Raw genomic sequence first — 25976 nt, forward strand, 5'->3', positions numbered from 1 at the left:
GTTCCCTGTCTGTTTCCATGGTTACACTACAAGAAGAATGACAATCTCATTTAAAAAAACTTATAAAAAAGCTTATAGTGGATCATCAAAACTTCAAACCTTAATGGTCCACATGCATAAAAGCCAAAAGGCAAGTGGCAGATCACCAGGTGAGTACACAATATTTACATATTGCTGCCTGAACACTCTTTTAGCCTGGGAAGGTGGAGGAAGGACCTCCTGACAAGCAGTGAACTCCCCTCCGATTCCTGTGTCTTACAAAAGATAAAGGTCAACACATCCTGCTGTTGCAGCCCTATTTTGAGAGAAGGAATCCAAGGATAAGGCCCAGTTATTAAAAATAAGGTTGAGTCAGAGCCACTGGAGAACTTGTGTGTAATTATGTGAAGGACATTTAATGTTCTCCAGGCACTGACTTCTATGACCATTATGTACCCAAAATGAAAGAAGAAATTGTTTTGATGCATTACATACTGCAAGACTTGCACAACATCATCTAGCTGCTCTGTGGCACAAACCACAACTTAATTTTAACTCATTCATTAAACAACAGCTCAGGATACGCCGGGAAGCCCGGTATTTAAAATTCAGAGTGAATGATCTATGCCTATGTATGTTTATGTCTTTAACACGGAAAATACCCTGCTGCCTCCTACTCTGAACTTAAAACCAAAAACTTTTTATTTTTTTAAGAAGAAATTTTCTTGCTCGGCGAACAAAACTTTCTCTGCTTTATCTGGCTGTATCTTAGACTCAGAGGATGTGTATGATTTTACCTAGGATCAGTTACCGACAAAACATATTGCACTGATTTGTGACTGTAATTTTTAAAATGTATTTGGCTTTTACAAGACACTGTAGCTACATCCAGACTCGAGACCTATCCAATACACAGATCTTTGGCTACATGAACACAAATATTAGTATTTGATACCTCTCTAGCTGCAGGATAGCTTCCTAGTCAACTTCATAATGACAATCAGGAAGCCTTTGTTCACAGCAAATATGATTCTGCAAATGAGAAAACCAGAGAGGTCTGCAAAAACAAAGGCTTACCAACCATGTGCATGGTTTCCCTTTCTGTTATATCTTAAATGTGTTGAGCACTTTATTATTTTGATTTAGATATATTCAAAAAGGTCTAGCAAGCATGCTAAAAAATAAGGTGTTTTTCTTGTTGCTTTTCCTTGATGCAGATTCTTTAACTTCCTGTTTTGTTTATTTAACCATGACTTACTCTAAGGTAAATGGCTTATTGAACCACAACTCTGAGTCAGTAATAAAATTAAAATTTTGCTAATGTACTCTGTTGTAGATCATGAACTGTCAACTTAACCTATTTACTCAGCTACTTGTTTTCCAACAGAAGCACATTTATCCAACAAATACTTGAGTGACAACAAAAAATCAAAAAGTAAAATGGGTGGAGCCACTGACAGTGCTTCAATGAAGCGGTCAGCACTCTAACCCAGAAGCCAGTTTTTGGCAATCAAAAGCATCCTGCAGCCTTTAGGTCCCTCTGCTGTTTATCTGAATGCATCTGTCTCCAACATGAAGCTTTACCAGAGCATCTGAGCTAAATCCTTCTCACATAAGATAGATTACCTACAACAATCTATGTCCTGGTCCTAACATAGCCATTATCTTGTGATAGTGCCGTTCATTTGTAAAAGTTACTCACGGTCAGAGAGAGACTAATTAGGATCTCAAATTAGTATTCCCAAAATGCACTTGAGCAATGACTACTCTTCCAAACTGGAGTGCAGGAGTCAGTTTTCAAGAGACAGAGAGAATTAAGTAAGACAAAAGGCATGTGTGCCTCTCAGCCTGTCTGGTTTTTCCAGCTGTTATCAGCTACTGTAATAAAAGATTATTTTTCCCTACAAGTCTTATCTCATGTAATGTCTTCAGACAATCACTTACAGTAACACAGATGATAATTATTCTAGCCTGTGAATAGGACTCAACTGTCAGTTGACAAACACAAGTTGCAGAATGGGGAGACACAGAAATACTTTTCCTGCTACCAGAAAGAATGACTCTAGCACTCGTGAAAAGTGCCCCTTTCCAACAAATCCAGCATCATCTTTCTCATAACCTCTCTCCTCTGCCCCCAATGCCTCCCAAAGGATCATAGGGAATAGAAAAAAGGGATAGCTCAGCTCTTGGTTGAATTTAAGATACCTTTGGTTAATTTTTTTGAAAGCTATCACAGCTATAAAGCTGTTTATTTCTTTGCTTTAAAATCCTTATAAATAATTTCCGATACATTTTGAAAAAAAGCATGCTGATTTTGAACGTGTACCATGACTGAAAAATATATTCTTTGTCCATCAGCAGGAAAAAAACACATTAAAAATTGGGTACTGTGCAAAAAGTGGTACAGAAATACCAAAGAAATACACACTCCTCTTTTGACACCAGGAAGATGTATCTATGCCCATGCCATTCTGGGTCAGAATGAATATGTTCAAAGTGCCTCTACTAGTCTGGAGGTAGAAAAGTAACAGCATGGGCAGGGAAAAAAAAAAAAAAAAAAGGAAGCAAACTGTATCAACATTATAAACAGTCACATAGATGCAAAAGCTAGCAGGACTCAAGGACAGTAAGCAATTTCACATCAAAGATAACTCCTGCATTACAGAAAATGCCTGGATTACTTATGGACGTGGTGTACATGCCCACAATAGCCTAAAGAGGTGATTGATTTAAATCTTGCTTTCAAGATTCTGGATTTTTAGTTAATAATTTTTTGTTTCATAAAACGTCTAGAAAAATATGGTGCCCTCTACTCCTATAAATGCCCCAGCAAGAACACACCACTGTGCTAATAAGGCTGTAAGTGAAAATGTCAGAATTACTCATTTCACAGTGAAGTTATTAGGTTTGAAGCAGAGTTAACAATTGCTGAACAGATGGTTTTAAATTGGAAAGATATGCAAAGTGCAGGGTGGAAGTTCTAGAAAGGACAAACAGGCAGAAAATAATTCTTCACTGAAAATGAGAGCTAATGAATCTCAGGATATTTTAATATTACTTGAGAAAAAAGAGAAAATGGGGAAACAGCTATGCATGAATGCACAATTTTTTGTGTAATAGTGATAATTTACATGTGGAATTTTAGGACATGACTAATGAACTTGCTGACAAAAAAGGTAACAGACCACTTTCACACAGTTTTGAGGTATAAATCTTTCATCGTCATTAGGATTTTCCCCTAACAAATCAAAGGAACCCAGAAAAGAGAAGAGAGAGAGAGAAAAAAATATATATATATATTCAGGAGAACAGTGTTGTTTGTAGACAAATTGAGAGCCATGATGTTCCATTTGGTGAAGTATACTAGTCCATCAAGCACCAAACACAGTTAACAATCTACTGCCGGCTATTGTGTTTGAAACTAACAATTTACTGAGATCTCTACCTTTACAACTAAAAGCAGGACAGCAAGGATCATTTCTGGATGACTCCATCTGGCATTCAGGTAAAAATGAACCAAGTCTTTTCAACTGGTACCTGGATAATTTATCATGTGATAGGTACTTGACATATAGCATGAGACAGGTTAAATACAACACAGCAGTAAAGAAATAAATATGCTTGCTCTCCAAGACTTATCTTTTTAAGAAAATCATCCCGTAGACAAACTGCCTCCCCCTCTACCCAGGTGCAAAGAGAACTGAACACATACCAGATGCAACTCAATTGCATACAGGGCATCAGTACCTTTAAAGTCCTTCTAGTTTCATGTTGTATTAAATCTGACAGCTGAAGAACTGTTTAATAAACAAAATTTGGTGCTACTGTAGTGATCCACAGTCATCCACATAGAAACACAAAAGCTATGTTTCACTGACAGCTTTATGTTCAAACATCCAATCCCAGTTGTTTACTCCCAGGTAATTTTGTTTCTTAACTGACCATACAACACTGGCAGTGACAAGGTGATGCCACCTACTGCTCCCTCTGCCTACTGAAGGGGTCTGCAACTCACTGAAGTGAACCCATGCAGTGCTGGACAAAAGGCAACAATAGCAGCATGGCTACCGGGATGTTACTCTCTGGTGTGATTTATTCCAGTGGGATCAGTTTTGCTGATCTATCATGTCCTATGTAGCTGTAAAATATCTGGACAACTTTGATGAAAAGCGTATCTCAAGACATGGTCAGTTATTAAAAGCCTAATCAAGCAGCTGCAGATTTACTTGAACCTGTCTAGAATAAGTAGTTTAACAAGAACAGGACTACATGGGAAAGCAAGTATTTGAACAATATTAACATCTATATACAAACAATATTTTTGAAAAGCAGACCTAACAAGTATTTTGTTTATAAATCAAACAATGCTGCCATTTGACGTTACCTTGCAGGAGTGGAATCTGTGAGTTTGAAAAACTGTCACCCCATGGGTGCTGAAACCACCAACTCTTACAATACAAGGTCTGACATGCATAAAGGACACAATTCCATGGCTAGTATGCACCAGATCCTCGCCCCCGTACTGCAGAGCCAGTGCACGTGGGTTTGACGTGCCTCCTTTCCAGCCAAGGTGCCCCCTGAGCATTCTGCACCCTATGCTGCAGAATGCAGCTGCATTTGGTCCCTCATCCACCCTCAGCTCACGAACCATGGCTGCCCTGCCTGGCACAAACTGTTCCCTAGAGCTCATGGAGTTTAATCCAGGCTGCTTCCAGCACCCGAGCCAGACTATTTATAGATAAGACAAATATTTATCTGACTTTTGTCATTGCTGCAATGTGATATCGCACAACTTTCATATTCCCTTAGTAGGTAAAACACTGTCTTGGAGGTCTACTAAAGAACTCCAGTACATTTTGCATGTGTTATCACACTAGTACATACATTCACATACTAGGTAACACCCACAGCATCTAAAGCCACATCTGACTGCACGGCCTTAAGTCAGAGAAAAATGATCTGAAAACAGACATTGGTGCAAAACTAACAAAACTGAAAAAATATCTCAATTGTGTAAAAGCTTTTTTAAATACAAAGAACAAAATGACTACAAAATAACTTGAAAAGTTCACTAATTTTCAAAATTGTTTCCACTTTGCTTTCAAGAGTGAAGCCATTAAGAAAATCTGTATAAGCACTGTTGCTTCTGTAAAGCAATATTATAAAGCAACATCAAACAACAGAATTCTCAGATTCACCTGTTCAATTGAATTGCTCCTCAAAACTCATTTAATGTATATGTCATCTTAAATTATCTGAATCACAAATCTTACAAGAAAACTTTTATGTGAAAGGCATTCCAATATGCTTAGGTCTAAATTATTATTTGACTTTGCATCAGTAATAATGCATCCATATTCCTGCAGAGACATCTATTCAGTTCTTAATACAATTTTGTCAAAGACAAAGAAGAAATGAAAGCTGACAATTTCATTTCTAAAAAAGTTACATTAGAAGGGCATTAAGGCTATTCCTTAACAATACAGTTCTGGAAAAAAAGTAGTTAAAACCCAACTGCTCTTAATGCAGCATTTTTCTCTAAAGTGATAATAAACACTGAAATGCCACTGCCAGAATGCAAAGCTGGAGCTATACAACCCAATCTAGTCCTTCATGTACAGACGGAAGCCTACCAAGAACTGCAAAAGTAGAACTGCAAAATCCTGTATTGTAACTAATAAAACAAATGAAAATTTGTTTGAAACCAAGCCATTCTTTTATCTGTTCAACTTGGGGACAATGGATGTACTTCTGAATGAAGTGCTCAATAAAAATCACTTGTAGATTGCAAAGGAACCCTATTAGTATTTTGACCACTGACAAAGTACTACTGTCACACAGTTATGGAAGCATTCCATGCTTTATTTAAACCATCTACTCTATCAAGGTTGCATGCGTGAACCAACTGTCGGTACACGTAAGCATGTCTCATTTAGTAACACAGCCTACAACTGGCGTAGCAAAGCTGGTGGTAATCCTGAGCACTGTAAGACAGAATGGACAAAGGATTGCCAAAAATTTCAAGAAGCTAACATTAGGCATTTGTGTTTATAAAGTACATTTCAGTGATTGGCTGCCTTTCTTCTTATCCCTTCCCCACCTCTCTTTTTTTGATTTATTTAGTTTCTTCCTAAGGTTTAAAGACAGGTCAGCGCTGAACCAAATTTCCAGCCTGCTGGAAGAGTCCAGAAGTAGCTTAAAAACATTGCAATGACATATGCTTAAGAGCAAATATAGTCACAAATGCAAGTAAATTTGATGCCCAAGTGACTTAAAAATTGCTGCAATAAGAAGGATTGTGGCTGTGGGTGGGAGTAAAAGAGATTACATCTGAGAATCTCCTCCTATCTTATTTCCAATGACCCCACAAAAAATTGCTGTAAAAGTGCTGTACATATTATGAGCCAGAATAGCCTAAGGTGGTACAACCAACCTTGGAGGAGAGCTTGAGGACCTTTAACAAGGTGAAGCTCTAACCTGCCATTCTCCCTACCATGTAAATCAAAAGTTACTCAGCACCATTTTCTCCCCATGCAAAGCCATTGTTCATGTTCCCACATCACCCAGACATAAAGCTGCTGATTCCTAATTCTCCCACTTCTAAGGTTTTTAACTTTCACTCCTTCAAATTACAAGACCAAAACATCAAACAAAGTATGATTATTTGTAATATACATAAGGGTAACTACCTGGTGTTATCATTTATTTGTTGAGTTTTTGGAAATGGACGTCACTGGAGAAGTCTTAAGTATTGCTAAGACAAGCACTGCCTGATCACTTCTGGCTATCATCAAGGCTAACTGATGCAGGGGAAAATCTCATCCTAATGCAGGTAGCCCTGCAAGTATGATTTTAATTTATATCAGGACAAATTATGCAAATATGAATATGAATACAACCAGCACTGTGTCTTTCAGAAGGAATGAAAAAAATTAATGCATAAATTATTAAGAATTACCTAGATAAAAAGTGACTGTGTTGCAGAAAAGTAAGGTTTTAAACTGTCTGGGACAAAACAAATGATGTTATAAATTACAGAGCCATCGTTTCTTTAAAATGCAATCTCTATTATGGAATTATTTCAGACCCTGTTAAAGGCACATTTCTCTTAATGAACTGCCAGTTCTGTTCACGTTAATCTTTTTCTTTGCATATCAATATTTTTGTTCTGAGTGATGATGAATTTTTTCATCTTTAATCCACACCTTTCCCAGTTAACCTTTAATATCTACATAGCTGATTATTTCCTGTGTAAAATAAATCTGCATAACTATTAACACACTAATGACATTAAAATAATTTTAAAACTTGACATGATTTTCTCACTATATAATACAGTATGTTCTCTTAAATAAGGAAACATAAAAATCATAATCAGACCAAGAAAGCAAAGATAGAGAGACTATGGGAGATACCTGGAGGCCTATATTCAAAAACTTTACCATAGCAGTACCTTTTTCTATAGTATTTTTTCCCTTTAACTACTGTAATAGAAACAAGCAAAGAAGCTTCAAAACAATAAAGTTTTAATGAAAGTTTGATATTTTAAATACAGGTGCTTGTAAACACGATAATAAAAAGGATATGGAGAGGTGTAGGAAGAGAAAATGTTCACATATAAAACTGCAAAAACACCATCACATGACTGAATAAGGCTTTTCTTAAATAAAACAATATTTGTTTTAAATATATCTACAGATTCATATGGATGGATGTACAGACAGCAGATCACAGTTCTCCAAATCTTTTGGGCCATTATCATGTAACAGTCTAGTTCACACTTAAGTGGGAAATACAAGGCAATAAAAAAACCCCCCATGATTATCATAATAACACAGCACTGAGCTAGCTGCAGTACAGATGACATTCAAATCCCACCTTCTTCTTAAGCACAAAATACTGAAACAGATTTTTCATTGCAGTTGTTTTAATGCTGTCATAACCAACTTCCTTTATTACCCTTAATGGAAAATTAAGATGCTTTCCTCCTATTTAAAGGCTTGATATAACTCTCAGTTGTAACAATAGAGAATTGCATTGAACCCTAAGTAATCCGAGATGCGTTTAACAGGGGACCCATTCAGTGAGTCACACCAATCTCCAGGTCCTTCATGCTTTTTAAAAAATAAAACATTTTCCTTTACAATCAATAATCCTACACAGTGGGAAGGGCTTAAGTTACAGCATCTGCTTTAGCAAAAGCTGAGAAGCCTCATATTTAAATAAAATTAATTTCAATTGTTAAAAACTATCAATGAAGACTGGCATAGACAAAAATTCAGTAAGTGGCTCTACTTTGTACTAACAAAGAGAAGTTAGAGTCTTAGCTGAATACAGAACCTCCCTACAGGTTTTGCAATTGCTGCCTCCAGATAGCAAACCCATGTCAAATCTACTCTTTCTTCACAGACTATGAAACCCAGTTTCAGTCCAAAAGAGATTCTTACTGTGTTGACTCTCACATGGTAATTTTTTGTATAGTTTTAACTGGTTCCTCAATAAAACCATCAGATCTATGAAGCAAATTAGATGGAGATCTATGATGAGAACAACAAACCAAATAAATGGAAGAAAGAAACATTTCCAGCAGCACTAGACCACACCTTCTCCTGAACCTTCGCCTCTGAAACAATTCTTTAGCCCAAATGCCAGAAATCAGATCTGCCCCTTTGCACTGCTGTTGTTCGGAAATTTTCTGCCACCTACCCATCTCCCTCCCCATTTCACCACAGGTCTGGGCATTACAACAGAAAGCCACAAGCACAGCATATGAAGCCCTTGCTCCTGGGAGGGAAAGGGACGAGTGCAGCTTTGGCTGCTCCCTGACAGCAGCCAGTTATACCATTAGAAACTGAGAAGGAAGGTCTGGTGATAGAGGGAAAGCCTATCATCCTCGGAAAGCAAAATAAATTACATGGCAGCCTGCCACAGGTCTCTGGGTCCACAGTGCCCACAGCTTTTGCAGCCTACAACATTGATCTTTCCTCCATGAAAACAGATTTGAAAGTGCCGTAGCTACCTATCAGCTGGGCTCCTAAGTGCTGGCCTTACTTTGTCTGGATCTAGAAAGTGTGGATTCCTGGGCTTTTTACCCTGTTACTCAGTAACAGGCCATGGAGGCTATTCCAGGACAAACACACACAGTCTGCTCTGCTGCCCCAGCCCCAGCTGCCATTGTAAATAACAACAGCAGCTTCTGCTCTCCATGAAAAATAAGGTATTTACAGCTTATTACAAAAATAACTGTACTTTATAAAGACCTGCAAGTTGACTCAGGTTTGGGTAGTTTGGGGTTCACTTTCCAGGTTCCCACTTCCTTTTCTTCAATTTCCTCACAACATTGTCACTGAAGTCATCTTCCTTTCTTGATATTCAATACAACTAGAGTCCTCAGAGAAGCCCATTACTGTTCTTCCTGAGGGGTAAAAGAACCAATTCTTCGGATTTCAAAGGCTGTTATCAGAAAGCAACAGGCTGCACCTGGAGTAATAGCAACCTCCTCCAGGAATATAGAAAAGAAATGTCTTTTCTTTCCATGTCCAACTCAGGCAGGGTGTTAGAGGGTTTTGTGGACCTATGTTTGGGGTAAACTGGGTTTCTTTACCAGCAGCAGCCTCTGATAACCAATACTCAGGCAGCTTCCTGTCCTTCTCTACAGCCTGCAGAAGGGCTGCTGTGGAGGGCAGGAGCTGTGTTGGGCCAGTGGCCTCAGGGGTGACCAGGCTGTTCCTACAACTCACCCCAAATGGCTGTGATGTTCCTTAGGCTCACCTAAAGCCTGGCAACCAAAGGAGCCAGCCTAGATAACTAGAGGCACTCTCAAAGGAATTTTGCTAACGATTTCATCAGACTTCATCAACAATATAACACCAGCTCTCTGGGCACTGAGACAACTCCTTATATCAGCGTCTTAAGAACTGATACCCTGTGGAACATTTACGAGGGAAAAACATCACAGTTATCCATGCAAGCAATCTTTTATGCTATTCAACTTTTCATACGAATTTTACTCAGTACATTATAAGGAAACCCTTGTGGAATTCTTACTGTGAAGGAAAAAAAACAAAACAAACAACAACCTACTTCTTTTTTCAACTTGTCAACATAGTTTTAGCAATTATAACAGTAAGCTACACAGGAATAACCTTGTCCCTCATGACATACCCCTGTCATGCTCTCCACAGAAAAATCTATATGGAAATGCATGGAAACATCCACTCTAATACTGAGCTGCAGTTTTAAACTGCAACTCCATTGAGTATAATTCCCTTTATTATAATCCTCCAGTCTCTTTGCTCCTGCTATCTATTATTAATCATTCTATGTATCTTCAAGGATGCATGGTTGAATCACACTGACTTGATTCTTTTACTACATCTGAGGACTCCATATTAACAAAATTCCAAAAGCTTAAGGCAGGATTTTCACCATAGTACAGACCTCCTGCAGATCCTTACTCATCCAGAGATCCCCAAAACTAACAAAAAGCAGTCAGGAAAAGCTTCAGGGTCAGTGTTATTTGAGAGACTAAATGAAAGACATTTTCGTGAAGATGTCATGCTGCTTTTCCTTGCCAATTTCACTCCCACAGATGATAAAGAGTAACTCTCATACTGCAGAAACAAGCATTAATGCATTGAAGTACTAAGTTCCTGACGCTCCTTGTCACTCACCTTGCAACACTAGAATTTGTTGGTGGTGTTACTGCAGTTTGAAGATTTTTTTAAAAGGACTAAAATTACCAAAAAAATGGGGCAGGGATTGGGAGGGAGGGGAAGCATCTATTCAAGTCTTTCCTAAATTTTTCAATTTAGAAAATTGTCAAAGATCAAGTTTTCCTGTCCTTGCAAATGATACTCAAGCTAACAGTACTTCTAGGCCTGTTGTTCCTTGCTTTGAAATTGTACTTTGCACTTGTGTGCCTGCTATGTGGGTACCCTAACAAGGCAGGTGCCTGCATAGTTTATACATCGTGTCTTTGAGCCGTAGCACAGAGAAAAAGGCAGTATACATACTAAAAAGAATGGCATCTAATTAAAAGATGTGATTACACAGAAGGTCCTTGCACTTAAAATAACTGCACAATCCAAAACAGAGACCAAACAGGTCTTCAAACTTCACATTCACCTACTTCATGCAGCTCACTTCTGTTGCAGGTCTAACAGAAGAGATTAAAGGGAAAGGCAGCTTCAGGGAAGATTCACAAACAAGAAATTCCCTGAGAAACAAACTCGGAGGTGAAGCAGGCCAAGGGCCTTACTAGTGACTTGGCCAGTTTCTCTCACAGCCCCAGAAGTGCTTTTGCTGTGTCACATGATAATCAAGTCTAAATGTTTTGTTTTCAACACACATGACCGGGTGATATTCTCAGTGCACTGAAAGGTGATGTAACCTCAGGGCTATGTAAATCTTTTATCAGAAATTATCTAATAACAAGTACAACTATGTATTTTTCAACCCAGAAAGCAAAAGACTATTTTAACTAAAGAATATGTCAGAGTAACTGTGCTATGGCCAGAATAAAGGTCCACATTGTTCCTGGAGGTGTCAGAATATTAGATTGCTAGTGGCTCTTTTCAGAGAATAAGAAACAAGGCACTAAGAATAAATCCTTCCTGGAAAGTCCCACACTGAAGGTGGGACCTACCTCTCTCCTGATTACTGTCAGCTATTTAGGGACTTGGTGCTGGAGTTTATTAAGTTTGATAATCTGCATGCAAACATAATTGATTAGCCAATCTTGATTTATATCAGCATATACAATAACCAAATACCAATATCCAATCATTAAGAAACAAAACAAACACAGTATTTACTAAGTCACAGAACCACACAAGAAGGAGAATTTGCCTACTTCAATCTGCCAGATTGCTTGGGGCTTAGTCCAGTAAAAGAAACAAACAGAGATTCCATAACATCTCTGGACTGCTCAAGCGCTGAAGTACTTTCATACAAAACATTTCCTTCCTTATAGCCAGTTGTGTTTCAGCTTATGACCATTATCCCTCATCCTCCCACTGTGCACCTAAGTAAAGAGCACTGCCATGCTCTTAGTAACCAACTCTTAAGGCACTGAGAGACTGCAGAGCTCCTCATTTCATTACAGAAGGCAATCCCATGGATCAAACATGATTTACCTTGATTAAAACTGGCACTTTCTCAACACCTACAGAAGCTACTTCCAAGAAGCCTCACTCCATTATTTTCTATGGGATAGTGGTTGACCAAGATGCAGCCACCTCTTTCTTGCCCTTTTTGCAAATGGGTGAAACAACCTTTCTCCAGTTATTGGGAACCTCCCTCAATCTACAGTCTGTCGAAGATACCAGAGAGCAGCCTGACAATGACATCAGTTGGCTTTTTCAGTACACTCAGGCACACGGTGTGATTCTTGGGTTTGTCCTTGGCAGGGCCAGGAGCTGGACTCCATGATGCTTACAACAAGGTCCCTTCCTGAGGTCAGACTGACAGGCCTGTAGTTCCCCAGATCCTCCTTCCAACCCTTCTTGTAGATGGGTTTCACATTTGCTAATCTCCAATCATCTGGAACCTCCCCAGGTAACCAGGATCAAAGATAAATTATGGAGAGTGTCTTGATGAGCTCTTCTGCCAGCTCCTTCAATGCCCTCCTATGAATCCCATTCGGACCCATGGACTTGTGAGTGTCTGAATGGCTCGGGAGGTCACTAACTACTTCTTCTTGGATTGCAGGGGCTCTGTTCTGCTCCCTGTCTACCAGATCATGGAGTCGGTGCCCCTGAGGATTACTAGTCTTTCTATTGAAGGCTGAGGCATATTTCTTATGGTGTTACTCATTAGAGGTTTAAAATACTTTATTTCTACTTAAGACTGACATATGCAGGAAGGGAAAAAAACAAACTGTCGTAGACAGCCAAATTCACACCACAGGATGAAAAAAAATTCTTGCACTTCATTCCATAAGAATTTTCAATACACTTTACTTTCCTCTGAAATTTTAATTAGATTTTATAGAGAATGCAGGTATGGTGTTCAAGGACTATTTTTCACAGCAACAATTACTCAAGATGTAGTCTTCCCTATTATATCTTCTCAAGAAAGCCATTTTTTATAGCTCATCCATTTTTAATTTGATAAAGCATCTATATTCTGCCGTCCCTTTTCATTTGACCGCTAAGTCTTCTGATAAATGTTCATTTCCTAGCAGCTAGAGCACAATGAACAGAAAAGCAAACCACTGTTCATCTGAACAAAGACACTCCCACACAGTGAAGTATCTATGCCTGGGAGTCCTGCTGTAGAAAAACACATGTCCACAGTTATTCAAAGATTCCACTTCAGCTGCAGCGCAATGCACTGGCAGACATGAATAGCCTTTCTTTTACCTTGTTTATTCAAGAGCTATGATCCACTAGCCTGCTTTTAAGTATTTGATATCCTACAGTGAAGAGATTAAATAAGCCAAATGAAAAACTTCAGACATGATGATGATTTCTTTAGCAAATGTATGAACCCAAAATCTGAAGGTCTTGTCCTTAGAGACTAAAAGGCCTTTGCTCCAGGATTTTATATTTATTATGCTAGCAAAGTCAATCCTATCTCTAACAGACACTGATTTCTTGATCAGTTCTCTCCTGCCTTGAGTGCATTTGAAAGCAAAGCAACGATCTTTCTAATTTCCACACTGCTCCTCATGTAATTTATCAAATATACAACCTAAACTGACTTCCTTTCTAGCACGTTATTGCAAATCAGTCATTTGTGGGAGAAAAACACAAAGAGAAATAGGACTGTATTTTACATCTTGTTTAAGAAGAGTCTTTCATACTGGGAAGGTGGAAGATGGGCTGTAATTTTACAACATTTAAATAAGAAAATATGCACAGGGGCACACGGAGAGCATGCAGGTGTGATCTCATTTTTCATGCTTCCAGTGAAAGAGGTCATGACCTTTCAGACTTTAACCTCATCACTTCTAATTTTTCATCTTGCGTCTCGGAAGAGAAATTTAACCCATCTGGTTTTCAGTTTTATGAGGTCATGAGCCATGAAAGAAAATCTAGCTTTAAAAAAAAAAGGGAGATACATAATCTTCTCTCTGTGTATAAGAGTAGATTACGCAGATGTTTCTGTTATTTCAAGGCAAACTTAAAAGGGAAATATATCCTCTGCACAATATTGCACATTCATGTCTGTACCACTGTGTGTTTCTGTCTGGTTGTATTTATACATTTCTAATCCCTCTACCAAAATCATACACAATGGTCAACCTTAAACTCCTGCCAACACAAAACTGTGAAAATCCTGCCTTTCATGTCATCACTGGGATATTTAGCCTAGTGCCACAATGAAGCAATAATTTGATCAGAAGTGATAGCTTCCTACTACAGCAGGGCACGAAAAAGCATCCCACCCTGTTCTCTGCTCTATGGCAACACTGGGCAACACAACAGATAGAGTCAACTTAGATCTGAGTTGGACACTTCATTGATCAGTTCACACCTCCAGCAAAGCATTTAATAGTGCTGGTGAAAGGCAGGTTGTTTTCTTTTTTCCTAAAAACACAGCAAAAAGTTTGCAGCCTCCCTTTCCCCAGGCACACAAGCCATAAAGCTTCAGCAACTCACCCCTACACCATAGGAAACATTTTACATACAAAAGAGTTTGTGAGATCTTTTATGGTTTTCAGCATCCACCAAAGCTAGAGAACCATTGTTAAAATCTCCTGAAAGATTTATGAGGATACTTGGAGGTCAGATTGTTCATAGGGTTCTAAACATATAAATGATACAACAAAGCTATTAAACAGTGCAACACCTTCAACAGAGGGTTAACTCATATTTCACTACAAGAACACTGAGTGATGCACCTGTTTCATATCCTTAAGAGATGAAAATTCATAGTAAAATGCAACATGCAGGAATGGTTTTTTTAAGCATTTATTTCAAAAAACAGCAAATTTTGAAAAATGACAACAAAAAATCATATATAAACCAGGAGAAAATTGCTTCTAATATTATTTCTCTAATTACCTTACTATCCAAAGGCCAATCAAGTTCTTGTGGACTGTGTCCATCTTAAGTCCTGTTCCCTTCTCCAGCACAGCAAATACACACTGAGCTGTTAATTGCAGTAACACTAATTAAAAGACAAAACCTCATGACTACATTAACAGTGAAATTGCCAATTAGCACAAAAGGCTTCCTCATTACTGCTGCTGTATGAAATGTGAAGCATGATGTGGATAGCAGACATAAAGTAAAAGATATTTTTAAAAAGCCAATAGGTCACATTTTCAGCTTACTTTAAAAGTACTGCTGGAATCAGTAACTGAGAAGCTGACCTACAGGAAAGAAAGAAATTCCTACAACCTTTTTGTGAAAACCACTAAGAAAAATATTTCCATTTTCCACATCTGCATTCACTTTTCAAAGGAAAGAGTACTTGCCCTGGTGTAGCCACTAGAAAATGGCTTAAAAATTTAAAAGTAGGCCAAAGGCTAAGATTTCAGTGGATAATTTATCCTGACTTTATACTCCACATAAGGCTTTCCTAGAAAGAACTAACGGATACTGAAAGCAGTCCAGGTGATCCTAGTGTCCTTTATTTTGCAGAAGGAACACTTATTCATTCTTGAGTCCTTCAGTCTCTTCCAGCGACCATTTAATGAAAGTTAATCCACATCTCCACAACCCTAGAGCTGCTTCCATAAAGTGATTGTGCTTATCATACAGTCTGTAATTCCTCTGGTCTCTCTCCACCTTTTTTTCTTTTCTTTTTAAAGACTTTTAATTCTAATTCAGAGGTCTCATGGTAAATAAAATGGAAATACTTTCAGCATTATCTTCCTTAAGAGAACTGGAATAGGTATTTGTTTTTCACTTGCTCCCTTTTAATCAAGCATTTTGTTGACCATAATCAATTTCTTCACTCAGGAGAAAAATGTGCAATTATCTACAATGAAGAAGGTGTGTCTAAGGAATAGGGTGGGGGGGAAGAGAAATCAATGAAACCATCTGTCTGACATTCCTACAACATTATAAGAGACTTGTAATTAACTGCTTGCCTACCAAAGTCTGCCAGCTTTAACTCCCCCGTGTCACTGATCAGAAGGTTCTGTGGTTTCAGGTCCCTGTGCAAAATGTAACGCTGGTGGATGTAAGACAGTCCTCGCAGCAACTGAAATAAAAATAACTGAAAAAGAGGGGGACAAAAAATGGCCTCTGTTAATATTTTTCATATAACCACAGGTGATTTCTTCACAATATGCAGGGTGCTTGCACATTGAGGTAACATTGTGTCAGAATTCCTCCCAAACTGGCTAATTCCCACCCAAATTAACAATGAAATTTCCATATGAAATATACTTACTTTTCAAGGACTTAACTCAGCCTCCAAGCACTACTATGTCATAGATTCAATCTGACTGGTTTAAAAAAGAATGAGAGTAATACAACCACGTGCAGAAGGCTTGGTTTCTACCAAATTATAATTATATTCCATTTACCCATATGGCCTTAGAGATTAGGTGGTAGCCTGAAGACAGATGTGTATCTTCACTAATTATAGGAAACAACAGTACACGGTGGATAGGGATGGGAAGATAAGGCTGGGGGATGGAACACTGAAGCTAAAACAAAGAAGAAATTAACAGTATAACAATAATGCCTGTGTACCCAAGGAAATATGCAAGTAAAATAGATTTTATCCTTTGAAATCTCTTTTAGTGGGAGTTTCTTATGTATTTTTCATTAGGAAATAAAAACTCTCACTGAACCTAAGGACAATTTTTGAAACCCACTTGTAATAATCTTTAAGGTAAATTTAGACAGAAACCTCACTCCCTGTCTCCTGGTTTCTTGAGTCCTTCCCTGACTCCATTAATGCTTACTCCTAAAACTAAGCATTACTATTGTGTATTCTGTAATTTACAATTATGAACAAAGAGCTGGATGATCTTTGTCCTCCCCTTTTCATCTCCCCCATGCATCATTCTCCCACATCCTTTTGGACACTTGCTGTGAAGGGCGGTGTTAACCATCATGTGTTTTGTCAATACAAAGGGCGAATGAACTCCCAGGAGTTTCCTTTGCAGTTTATTAAGAACCTATCCCAATGTAGAGACCCTTCCTTTTACCTGATATATTTTAAGAAATACTTCAGTTTTTCTTAAATTTTTAAATGTGAACGCAAAAATCCCTTCCAAAGCTAAACATGGAGGATTCAAGAGCAGATATGGACCTCATGCCTCACAGCTCAGAGAACAGCGAAACGTGCTCTCTATGAAACCACACCAAAGATTTGGGAAAAGTCAACTCAGGCACAGGAGAATTTCTAATTAACTTGCAACACAAGCATCCTATTCAGTGATTACTGAAGTGAAGAGACATTATAAAAAGGGTTACAAAATCTGATTATAGAACAGAATAAAGACTGACATGAAAAAAACAGAAATGTCATGTTACTGAAGGTGAAATGAATTTAATTGCATTTCATTTTTTCCCTGAGTGCAGACACAATACACTCTATGTTTAGCTATTTAGCCAGGGCACAAAGAGCCATATCAGTCACCTTCTTGCCAGGGTTTGGTCTAACAATGTGCTGAGGAAACCTAAGAGCAAAATACATAAAGAATAGCAGGGAAGTCATAAGTAACACGCACATACCTTTTTGAATTGTGGTTAAAGTGGAATTCATGGTACATAAAAACTATTTTAATAAGAGCAAGAAGCAGAAATGGCTTTCATTACAGCCTGAAAATATCAATTTTATTCTATTAAATTACTTTAAAATAATATATTTTTAAAATAAAAAGATGGTCAAAATAACCAGTTTGCTAGCCTAAATCAATAGCATTTAACTTCAAACATTATTTTTAAATATGCAAAGAAATTTCAACTATCATGGTAGCTTACAGCACTGTAATCTTTATAATAATTCAAAATATATTTAATAATGTCTTTTCATTTGGCTTTAGTGCAAAGAGTCAAATGATTTGACACAATGTGCCCAAAAAAACTGCCGAACAACTTCACAGATAAACAGAATAAACATCTGCTCTTGAGGACAGCTTTGGAATGTAGTTTTATACCAAACTTGTAGACATGCTGTATTCATTAAGTACTTCCCCAGAAGTTAATTAATTCACTCACACCTCCTTGGAGAAAGCTCATGGAAGAGAAGGGAAAAAAAACTTCCTGAATTCACTACAGGGTAAACTCAGATATTGGTTTTTTTGCTTTCTCTTTTTCTCTTCCCCTTTGTTTTTATTTGATAATATTAAACGTGAAAAGATTTAAGTGAACACAAGCCTAACATCTGGCAGCAAAGCATTCTGCAAACCACAGGCCCTTTGTCATTGCTTGGGATGGGAAAACACCGAGGGAGGCCTCTCCACTTCCAACAGTTTCCCAGCACAAAAAAAAGAAAAGATAAATTGAAAATAACTGTTTCTGATTCCTCATAAAGCACTTCTGCCCTCTCGCAGTCAAGTTCCCTCTCCTGATCTTGAGGAAAGCCTTCTCCAAGAAACCCATTTTCTTTCCAGATTATCTCCATTACCTTTGCAAGAACAAAAATGAATCCTGGATGAGGTACCATCAATCCTTATCCATATACCCCATTTGAAATTGACATACCTCCTATCATGCTCATACTCTCATCTTACTTGCTCCTTCTTCCATCTCAGTCAATTCCAATCACTATGAAACCTCAGCCTGGGTTTTTTTCAGGGGATTTTGAACAAGCAACTGAACTGCAATTTCCCAAGGCCCCAGGATGGCAGCTGGAGTCAATGGCAAATTCAACATGTATTTCAACAGGTTGGTTGTGATGGTGAAAACAACACAGATTCGTAGCTCTTTAGCTTTTGTGTTGGTAATTTTAATATTGGTCATACACAAGGCTGTATAGGTATTAAATAACCCACAATAACCAAACTAGGACATCATTCACTAAGACATCATTTGCATACAGCTTATTAGTAATAACAAAGGTTTTGGTAATAAAATTAGGCTCACAAAATGACAAAGGTCATTGTGGTGAGGATTGGAAAAGACAGAAAACAGGACAGGGATTTGTCCCTAGAAGCCAGGTTTTCAGCAAAGCTTAACATTAGGAAACTCAACACTTTATGTTCAGACAAAAAAACCCTAACACTTGTGGCTTCAATACTTGCCTATTTATTATAGCCATTAAAAACTACCTTTTTCCCCCTGACTGTTATGCAGCTCTCACTTTAAGGAGTGACATATTTTAATGAAGACTTTTCATTGTCAGCGAGAAAAATGCACGCAGGTCAAAGCTAATTCAGGGTTTATGGACTGTGATATTAAAAGAACATTGGCAGCTCTTAAAACTTACAAGAGAAAGCCTTCAACTCCACAAGGGGGTGTTAGGACCTACATAGTCCTTCAAGTGCAATGCCTGGATAGCCATTTGAGCTACATGCAACATTTGACCAAAAGCCCATAGTAGTTTTAAAATACATTTTCTGAGAGTCTTTTAGCTATCTGGAGGAACAGCCCAGCTCTCCTGGTGTTTCAGTGAGTCTGGGTAAGTGTACGACCCAGAGCCTTACGTGCAGGCACCCAATGGCTGCCCGGTGGCCCACGTGCTGCAGAATGCTTCACTATCTCTTGGCCTCCGAACAAGCTCCTAAGTTACACACTGACATAGGCTGTACAAAACACATCTAAAGGGTGGGACTGAGCAGCTAACACCGTGTGACTTAGGTTCAGAGGGTTCTTTCCAGTCTAAAGATGAAGGGGAACACTCATGTATAAGTAATCTGTGAAAAGGACTCAGGTGACTCCATACAGCTGCCCTCCATTATCAGAGATGGTAGAGAGTTTCTGGCAAAGGATACTGAGGTAAGTGAAAAGCAGAAATTCACAACATGCCTGGGGAGATTCTCCAGAGAATCTACCATTCCAAGACAGACTCTGCTGAGGCACTGAGGACCCCAATGACAGAAAGGATGCTTGCCAAGAGGACAGAAAAATTATGCCTGTGGGGGCCTTTTAAAAGTCTTTCCGTTATGGCAAAGAGGGATTTCCAAACGATTTTCTTTATTTCAGCTCCCTTTAATTCATGTTGTATTGTGGGAATAGAGGATCTGGCCCTGGATACAGAAGTAGAAAGCTACACTGAACTAGAAAGCTACAAAGAACTTTTTAGTTTACGGAAAATACACAAAACTCTTGGTTCTGCTCTCTTGGCAGCAAAAGACTGCAAAAAAGACTAAGATAATCTGGACCAGGAGTTAACATTATTTCAGAAGAAAGCTGAAAGCAAGTCTGAATTAATGTGTCTTTCCTTCAGCAAGCTCATACTGCTCTATCAGTATTGTTACTTTTGAAAAATAATACACAATCCCACACAAGATTTATTATCATCCATCACTGATTACACAAATGCTCCTGCTTGCTCTGTGTATCAAAGCACACTGTTTGGTATCACACAATCATCTGAATTCCCAAGTGTGTATTCAGCATCAATCAAGTCATATTTAGTCTTAATAGGCCATCAAATCTAAAAATATCAATAAAAGAAACCTAACTTGGGACATCCCATCTCATGCTTGCAATCAGTGAAGTTCTCCCTATCATCCAGAGGACAGTACAGGCTTCTGTAAATTATTGGCTATTTAAAAAGGTAAAAGGAAGTAATAAATCACTACAGTGCCATCTCACAGCCTTGGAAATAAACACAACCAAACACATTACTCAGTTCCATTTGGGTTCACTAGACTGTTTGGGAGATTTAGAACTATGTGTTTGAAAACACTAACATTAGAAAAAACTACCTGGTAATATGTACTATCACAGAAGCAACAAGAAACATCCCTCTCTGACTTCTGCTGGCATGTCAAAAGCTTGTCAAGCACAATCTTTTTTATTGCTCTTGGTTTGCTATTCATTTCCTTCTTCTCAACCAGGATAATAACCATGAGATAAAATCAGCTTTTCAATTCTATGACCTGGGGATATACTGTACTTTTTAGGTCAAAGCTTTTTAGACTCTGTTGCTAAAATTGTCAGAAGAAGCTGCAGGAACAAAGTATTGACTTAAGACAAATTTGCATCCCTACAAATAAGGAAAATATGAATAAAAAATTATTAGCTATTTGAATCTGCAGGATTTTCGGATCATAATAAGATTTATCTCACTAGAAGGTTTCTCCTATCTGTCTTTCCTGGAATCAACTGAGTTCTCTCCAAAAGAATTTTAAACCAATCCACTCCAAAATGCATTTATAAAGGCTTCTAACTTGCTCCTGCATTCCTTACATGAGAGTCTTACCAAGGCAATGTCACACAGAAATACATATGATACAGCCACAGGAAATGTGCATTGCATCATCGCTTAAAAAATGTATATATACAGATTTTTCCACTTATTTCCAGCAGAACTGCAAAGGAAAGAGATTGGAATGCGTTAATTCCTTAAACTTCTATTCTCTTTGATGCTCTTTTAATCATTTTTTGTCCCCTCTGGGTACTACTACAGTCATTTGCAATGAGGAAGGTGTGCTTAATTAACTGAGCATAAAGACACTCCCTTATGATCAGTTATAGTCGTCTGCTAATGTTCAGTAAGTAGAAGACTCAGGTTTTTTCTTCTGAATGGCAAAAGCAAAAATAAATTCAATTCAATTGAATCTGCTTTTTTACCTTTCATCAACTCACTTCCATGCTGAAGTAGGTCAGCTCACAGATTTTAAAAATTTTGAAGTGTTCTCCCTAAAATATATGTTTTCTTGCCATATGTGAATCGTGACGATCATACAGACAATAAATTACAAGTGCACTTATGAAAGTGACATTCTTCTAACATGAATTTCAACATGCTAATGAAGATTCTTCATTAACTGTTCACAGTTGTGCATATTATCAAACCATTAAGTGACAAGACTGACACGAAGTAGAGTGAAATGCTGGTGCCATATTTAATGTCTGATAACTAAGAAGTCTAATTTAAATAATCAATTCTCAATGCCATGTGTAAAAGACGACCTTAATTAGGCATAACATTATTCTGTCTGCTGCACACCTGCTTGTTCACTGAATGAGGAATGAAAAATAGTACCTTCTCAACCACATTAAACAGCATCACTTCTTACTTAACATATCTACTGAAATAGACTTTTAATTCAACTTCACATCAGCAACATGACCAATTTTAGTGAGTAGGAGAGAGATTTCAAAGGCACGACATTAGTTTAGATTTGCTTCCAGTAACAACAGATAAATTTTAAAGGACCACCACAGCAGGTTTTCAACTCAAAGTCAAAGACTGTTTTCTTCAAGCCCCAGCAAGTCAGTGACATAAAAATTCATTTCATACCTGGATCTACTAACGCAGTTTAACTGCCCATTTCCTGTGCACTTACATGTATGGCACTCAACCTCCTGGTCAGCCACCTCTAGTTACACACAGGTGCCCACACACCACAGCTTCCCCTACACCGTGTAACACGTCTTTGTCACATGGGGATGCAGAACTTGCCACGTAATTCCACGTCTCCCCACAGAAAAAGGGGAACACAAACTTCCCATCCATGCCACAGATGTTGATACAATCACACAACGGAAAGAAAACAGAAACAGGTGAGGGAAGTTAACAAGCGTTGCTAACACAACTGCAACCTAAAACCTAAAGCATTTTTATTCTGCTTTTCAGATATTACGCTTTTCTAATGAGCACGTGGGTTTGAATCTTTCTATTAATAAATGTAGCTGCTGCTTAGCAAGAGCCAGTATGAAATGCTCTGCTACTGCCACGTTCAAGCAGCTTCACTTCAGTGCAGTAAGCCTCATATGGATACGACACGGGAGCTGCCTAATCCTTGCATGTTCTGAATGCTTCCCTATCCTTTGTACCTCAGACCATCCTAACGCTGTAATCAGTTCAGCAATAAATATTAATGTTTACAGAAGACATCAGATGACAACTACCCTATGGCTTTGACTCAGATTATTAATTTTCACATTAGTCATTAAATGCTAAAATTACTCATCTGACAAAACCAGACTGAACACTAAAAACTGCAACCATTAGTTAAGGACAATGTTCACAGTGCTGCAGTGCAGTGAGGAACACATGAATACCATAAATGACTAAGTTCATATCATATAACAATCAGTGTATTTCAACATTTTCAATCCAATGTTATAGAGACCACCATCAAACCCTCGGTAATAAATTCAGTATTTTCATCATATCTGGGGTTTTTTTAACTGTGTAGTTGCTATAGAGTTGACTGACCTCTTCTCGAGCATTTAGCACAGAAAAATGTTGCAGCACCTCATTATGTGTCACTAATTACTATCTATTACATTACTTTTAAAATAATTTTTAAAGTTTTAACACAAACTAATTATATTTTTTGCTGAAACATAATCATATTTTTATGGAGGTTGTTGGGCTGCCCTAGGAAACTAAGTGCCCAAATCCCAATCCACATTTTGCTATACACCCTGACTCAGTATTGCAGTGATAAAACACATTTTTAAAGGTTCTGGTGGGGGTAGGGCTTAGTTGAGGTTTTGCTTCAAAAATATCCATCCATTATGCACAGAAAACTGCCGTGCCCCGCTTCCTAGGAGAAAGGAAGGCTCAAAACTGAGATGGGTAAGAGCTGAAGTCTTGAAGGCTCCTGGGAGAAGGCTGAATATTCTTGTTGCCTGCATGCAAAGCTCAACAAGAGGGCCTGCCTAGTTCTTCTTAACACTTTTTGGCCCTAGGAAGAGAAAAGGTGCCGAGGGAGAAGAACAAATCAGTGGAGCAATATCAGATAGAATAAGAACAAACTGGAAGTTCCTTCCCCCTCTGGTCACAGCAGACTACAGGAGGCTTCCAAGTTGCCTGAAGTAAAAGATTTTGAGAGCAATTAAGAGACAGAGACAGTTTTTGTCTGGTTGACAACCCGTTGTCATTCAGGCTGGTGTTGCTCGGATCAAGGAACAGAGGTCAGAGGTGAGTGTCTTTTTATACTGCCAAAGATGGGGTTTTTCCTGTCAAATGCTCACACAAATCAATACTACCTCTAACACTTCAAGTAGAAGAAAAAAGGCAGAGAGAAAAAATTCAGGATGCTTTTCTCAAAAGATTTCAGCTATCTTAAGGCAGCATCACTAATTAAGAAGCAAATCAACTTTCATTAATTTATTTTTAAGGCAGGGATGCAAACAAGCAATGTAGGCATGACAGATGCAAGCCTTTGATCCTCTTATTCTACCAGTAATAGGAGTTACAGTAAACAAACTCAACTATAAGAAAAATGCATCAAGACATAAAGATGAATTTATGTGCATTACTGGGAATGTAATAATATGGGTAAAAGACACAGTTAAAATAAAGGTGATTTTTCAAAGACTAGAAGAAGCTAAGAACAGTTACATTTTCACAGGACATGCTGAAATGCACAAATAAAAACATACTTAAATTATGAATTTACAAAACCAGAGCCATTTATGGACAGCTGCAAACAAAAGCTCATGAGAACCAAGAAGGTAAGACAAAAGAGTGGTGGAGATAGCCCTGTATCAGACAGAAAGGGACATAAATCAGAATGAAGATCATAACAAAAAAAATAAAATATCACTGGTAGGGTCAGCTAGTTGCTCTGACCCATTAGAGTTCCTGCTGTAGGAAGCAATCCAGATGTTCCAATTTAGCATGGACTAACTCTAAAGGCTGCAACATCTGTACAAAAGAAAGCCAGGGGTACAGATTTCGGTAGTCTGGGACAGGAGGAACAGCACAGGGCTAGTCATGAGCAAATCTTGTACCTCAGTTTGCAATAGCACGTTTTGCAGCTTGGCAAGCACCACACGGTATGCACATAAATCTGTTCCTATTTCCAGTCATGGACAAGGCTGAAGCTATAGCTTCCAGCAGAAACATGATTATATGTGGGGCCATGTACTTAAGATTTATTGCTTGCCTTCAATTGTGGGAAAACTGAGAAAGATATCTTTTAAACCAGACAAGAGAAGATGAGTCCATGCCGACTACACACGGACTTATTAACTGATTGCCTTTTTCCTCAACATCTCTAACACTGTACACAGTATATGAATGTATAGTTATAAATAAATGGTAGACATGCAAGTTTGTTAGCTACCAAGGATGTAAATAATTTTATATTTGGAGCTGATGGAGTTTGCAGAATATATGGACTGAAACAACTGCTTTATGCCAATTTCTCTTGAAGCTGACGAAGATGTTTCAGGTACCTAACTGTGTTTATGTCATCAGAATAACTGGTTTAACATCACCAGGGACAGACATTTTTAAAACATCTCAGCATCACACACAAACTCCTTGAAGGGTTTAAAGCCTGATGTTATTTGAAGAACTTGTGCCTCCACCCCTGAACTATAAAATCTTGAAGTCATTATGTGTCAATACATACATACCAATAAAAATGCTAAACCTATTACTTTGGGAAGAAATCTTGTTTTATTTGCCTATGCATACTGTCCCTGGACTTCTACAGCTGCCAGCTGAGACATTCTTCTTTATACTTCCACATACTTATAATGTTCTCCTTAGTATTTATTTAAAATAGTTAAGTGACAGCAAATAGCCTATTTAAAAGCACAAAGAAAAGCAATGCCAAACACAATACCTGAGGGGACAACAATATGTGTGTCCGTCAAAGTAATTTAGATTTTTATTCTACTTATTAGTCTTCATTTAAAAGTAAGCCTGAGGGAACAAGCATTGTCTTTAGCTTGCAAATACAGAGCAAATTCAGAAATATAATTAAGCTGAAGATATCCTATAGAATCCAAGATGTAAGTAAATAATGGCTTTCCATCTGCCTTCCGATAAAATACTGTTTAACAGGAACTACTTTCTTTGGAAAAAGAACGATTTCTGATTATGTGGGTTTGTGTTTATAAGAACTGGCAATAAGCCAGAAAGGAATACCCATCAATAGGCAATACTTTCCCCAAGTACAAAATTAAAAGGCGGGGGGTCTTTTGTCATGCTGGGAGAGCATCAAT

At 38.0% G+C, this 25976-nt stretch overlaps 1 protein-coding gene across 7 annotated transcripts in view; it reads right to left on the minus strand.

The window, feature by feature from the left end:
• Window positions 1–25976, minus strand: part of CDK14 (cyclin dependent kinase 14) — a 349244-nt gene that overhangs the window by 170441 nt on the left and 152827 nt on the right. For all 7 annotated transcript variants that reach the window (XM_040088080.2, XM_040088088.2, XM_040088063.1 and 4 more), the window contains one exon: window positions 16029–16152. In XM_040088080.2, the coding sequence (XP_039944014.1) occupies window positions 16029–16152 (124 nt within the window). The remainder of the gene's footprint in view (window positions 1–16028; window positions 16153–25976) is intronic.

Source organism: Hirundo rustica, chromosome 1 (assembly GCF_015227805.2).
Source record: "Hirundo rustica isolate bHirRus1 chromosome 1, bHirRus1.pri.v3, whole genome shotgun sequence".
NCBI lineage: Eukaryota > Metazoa > Chordata > Aves > Passeriformes > Hirundinidae > Hirundo > Hirundo rustica.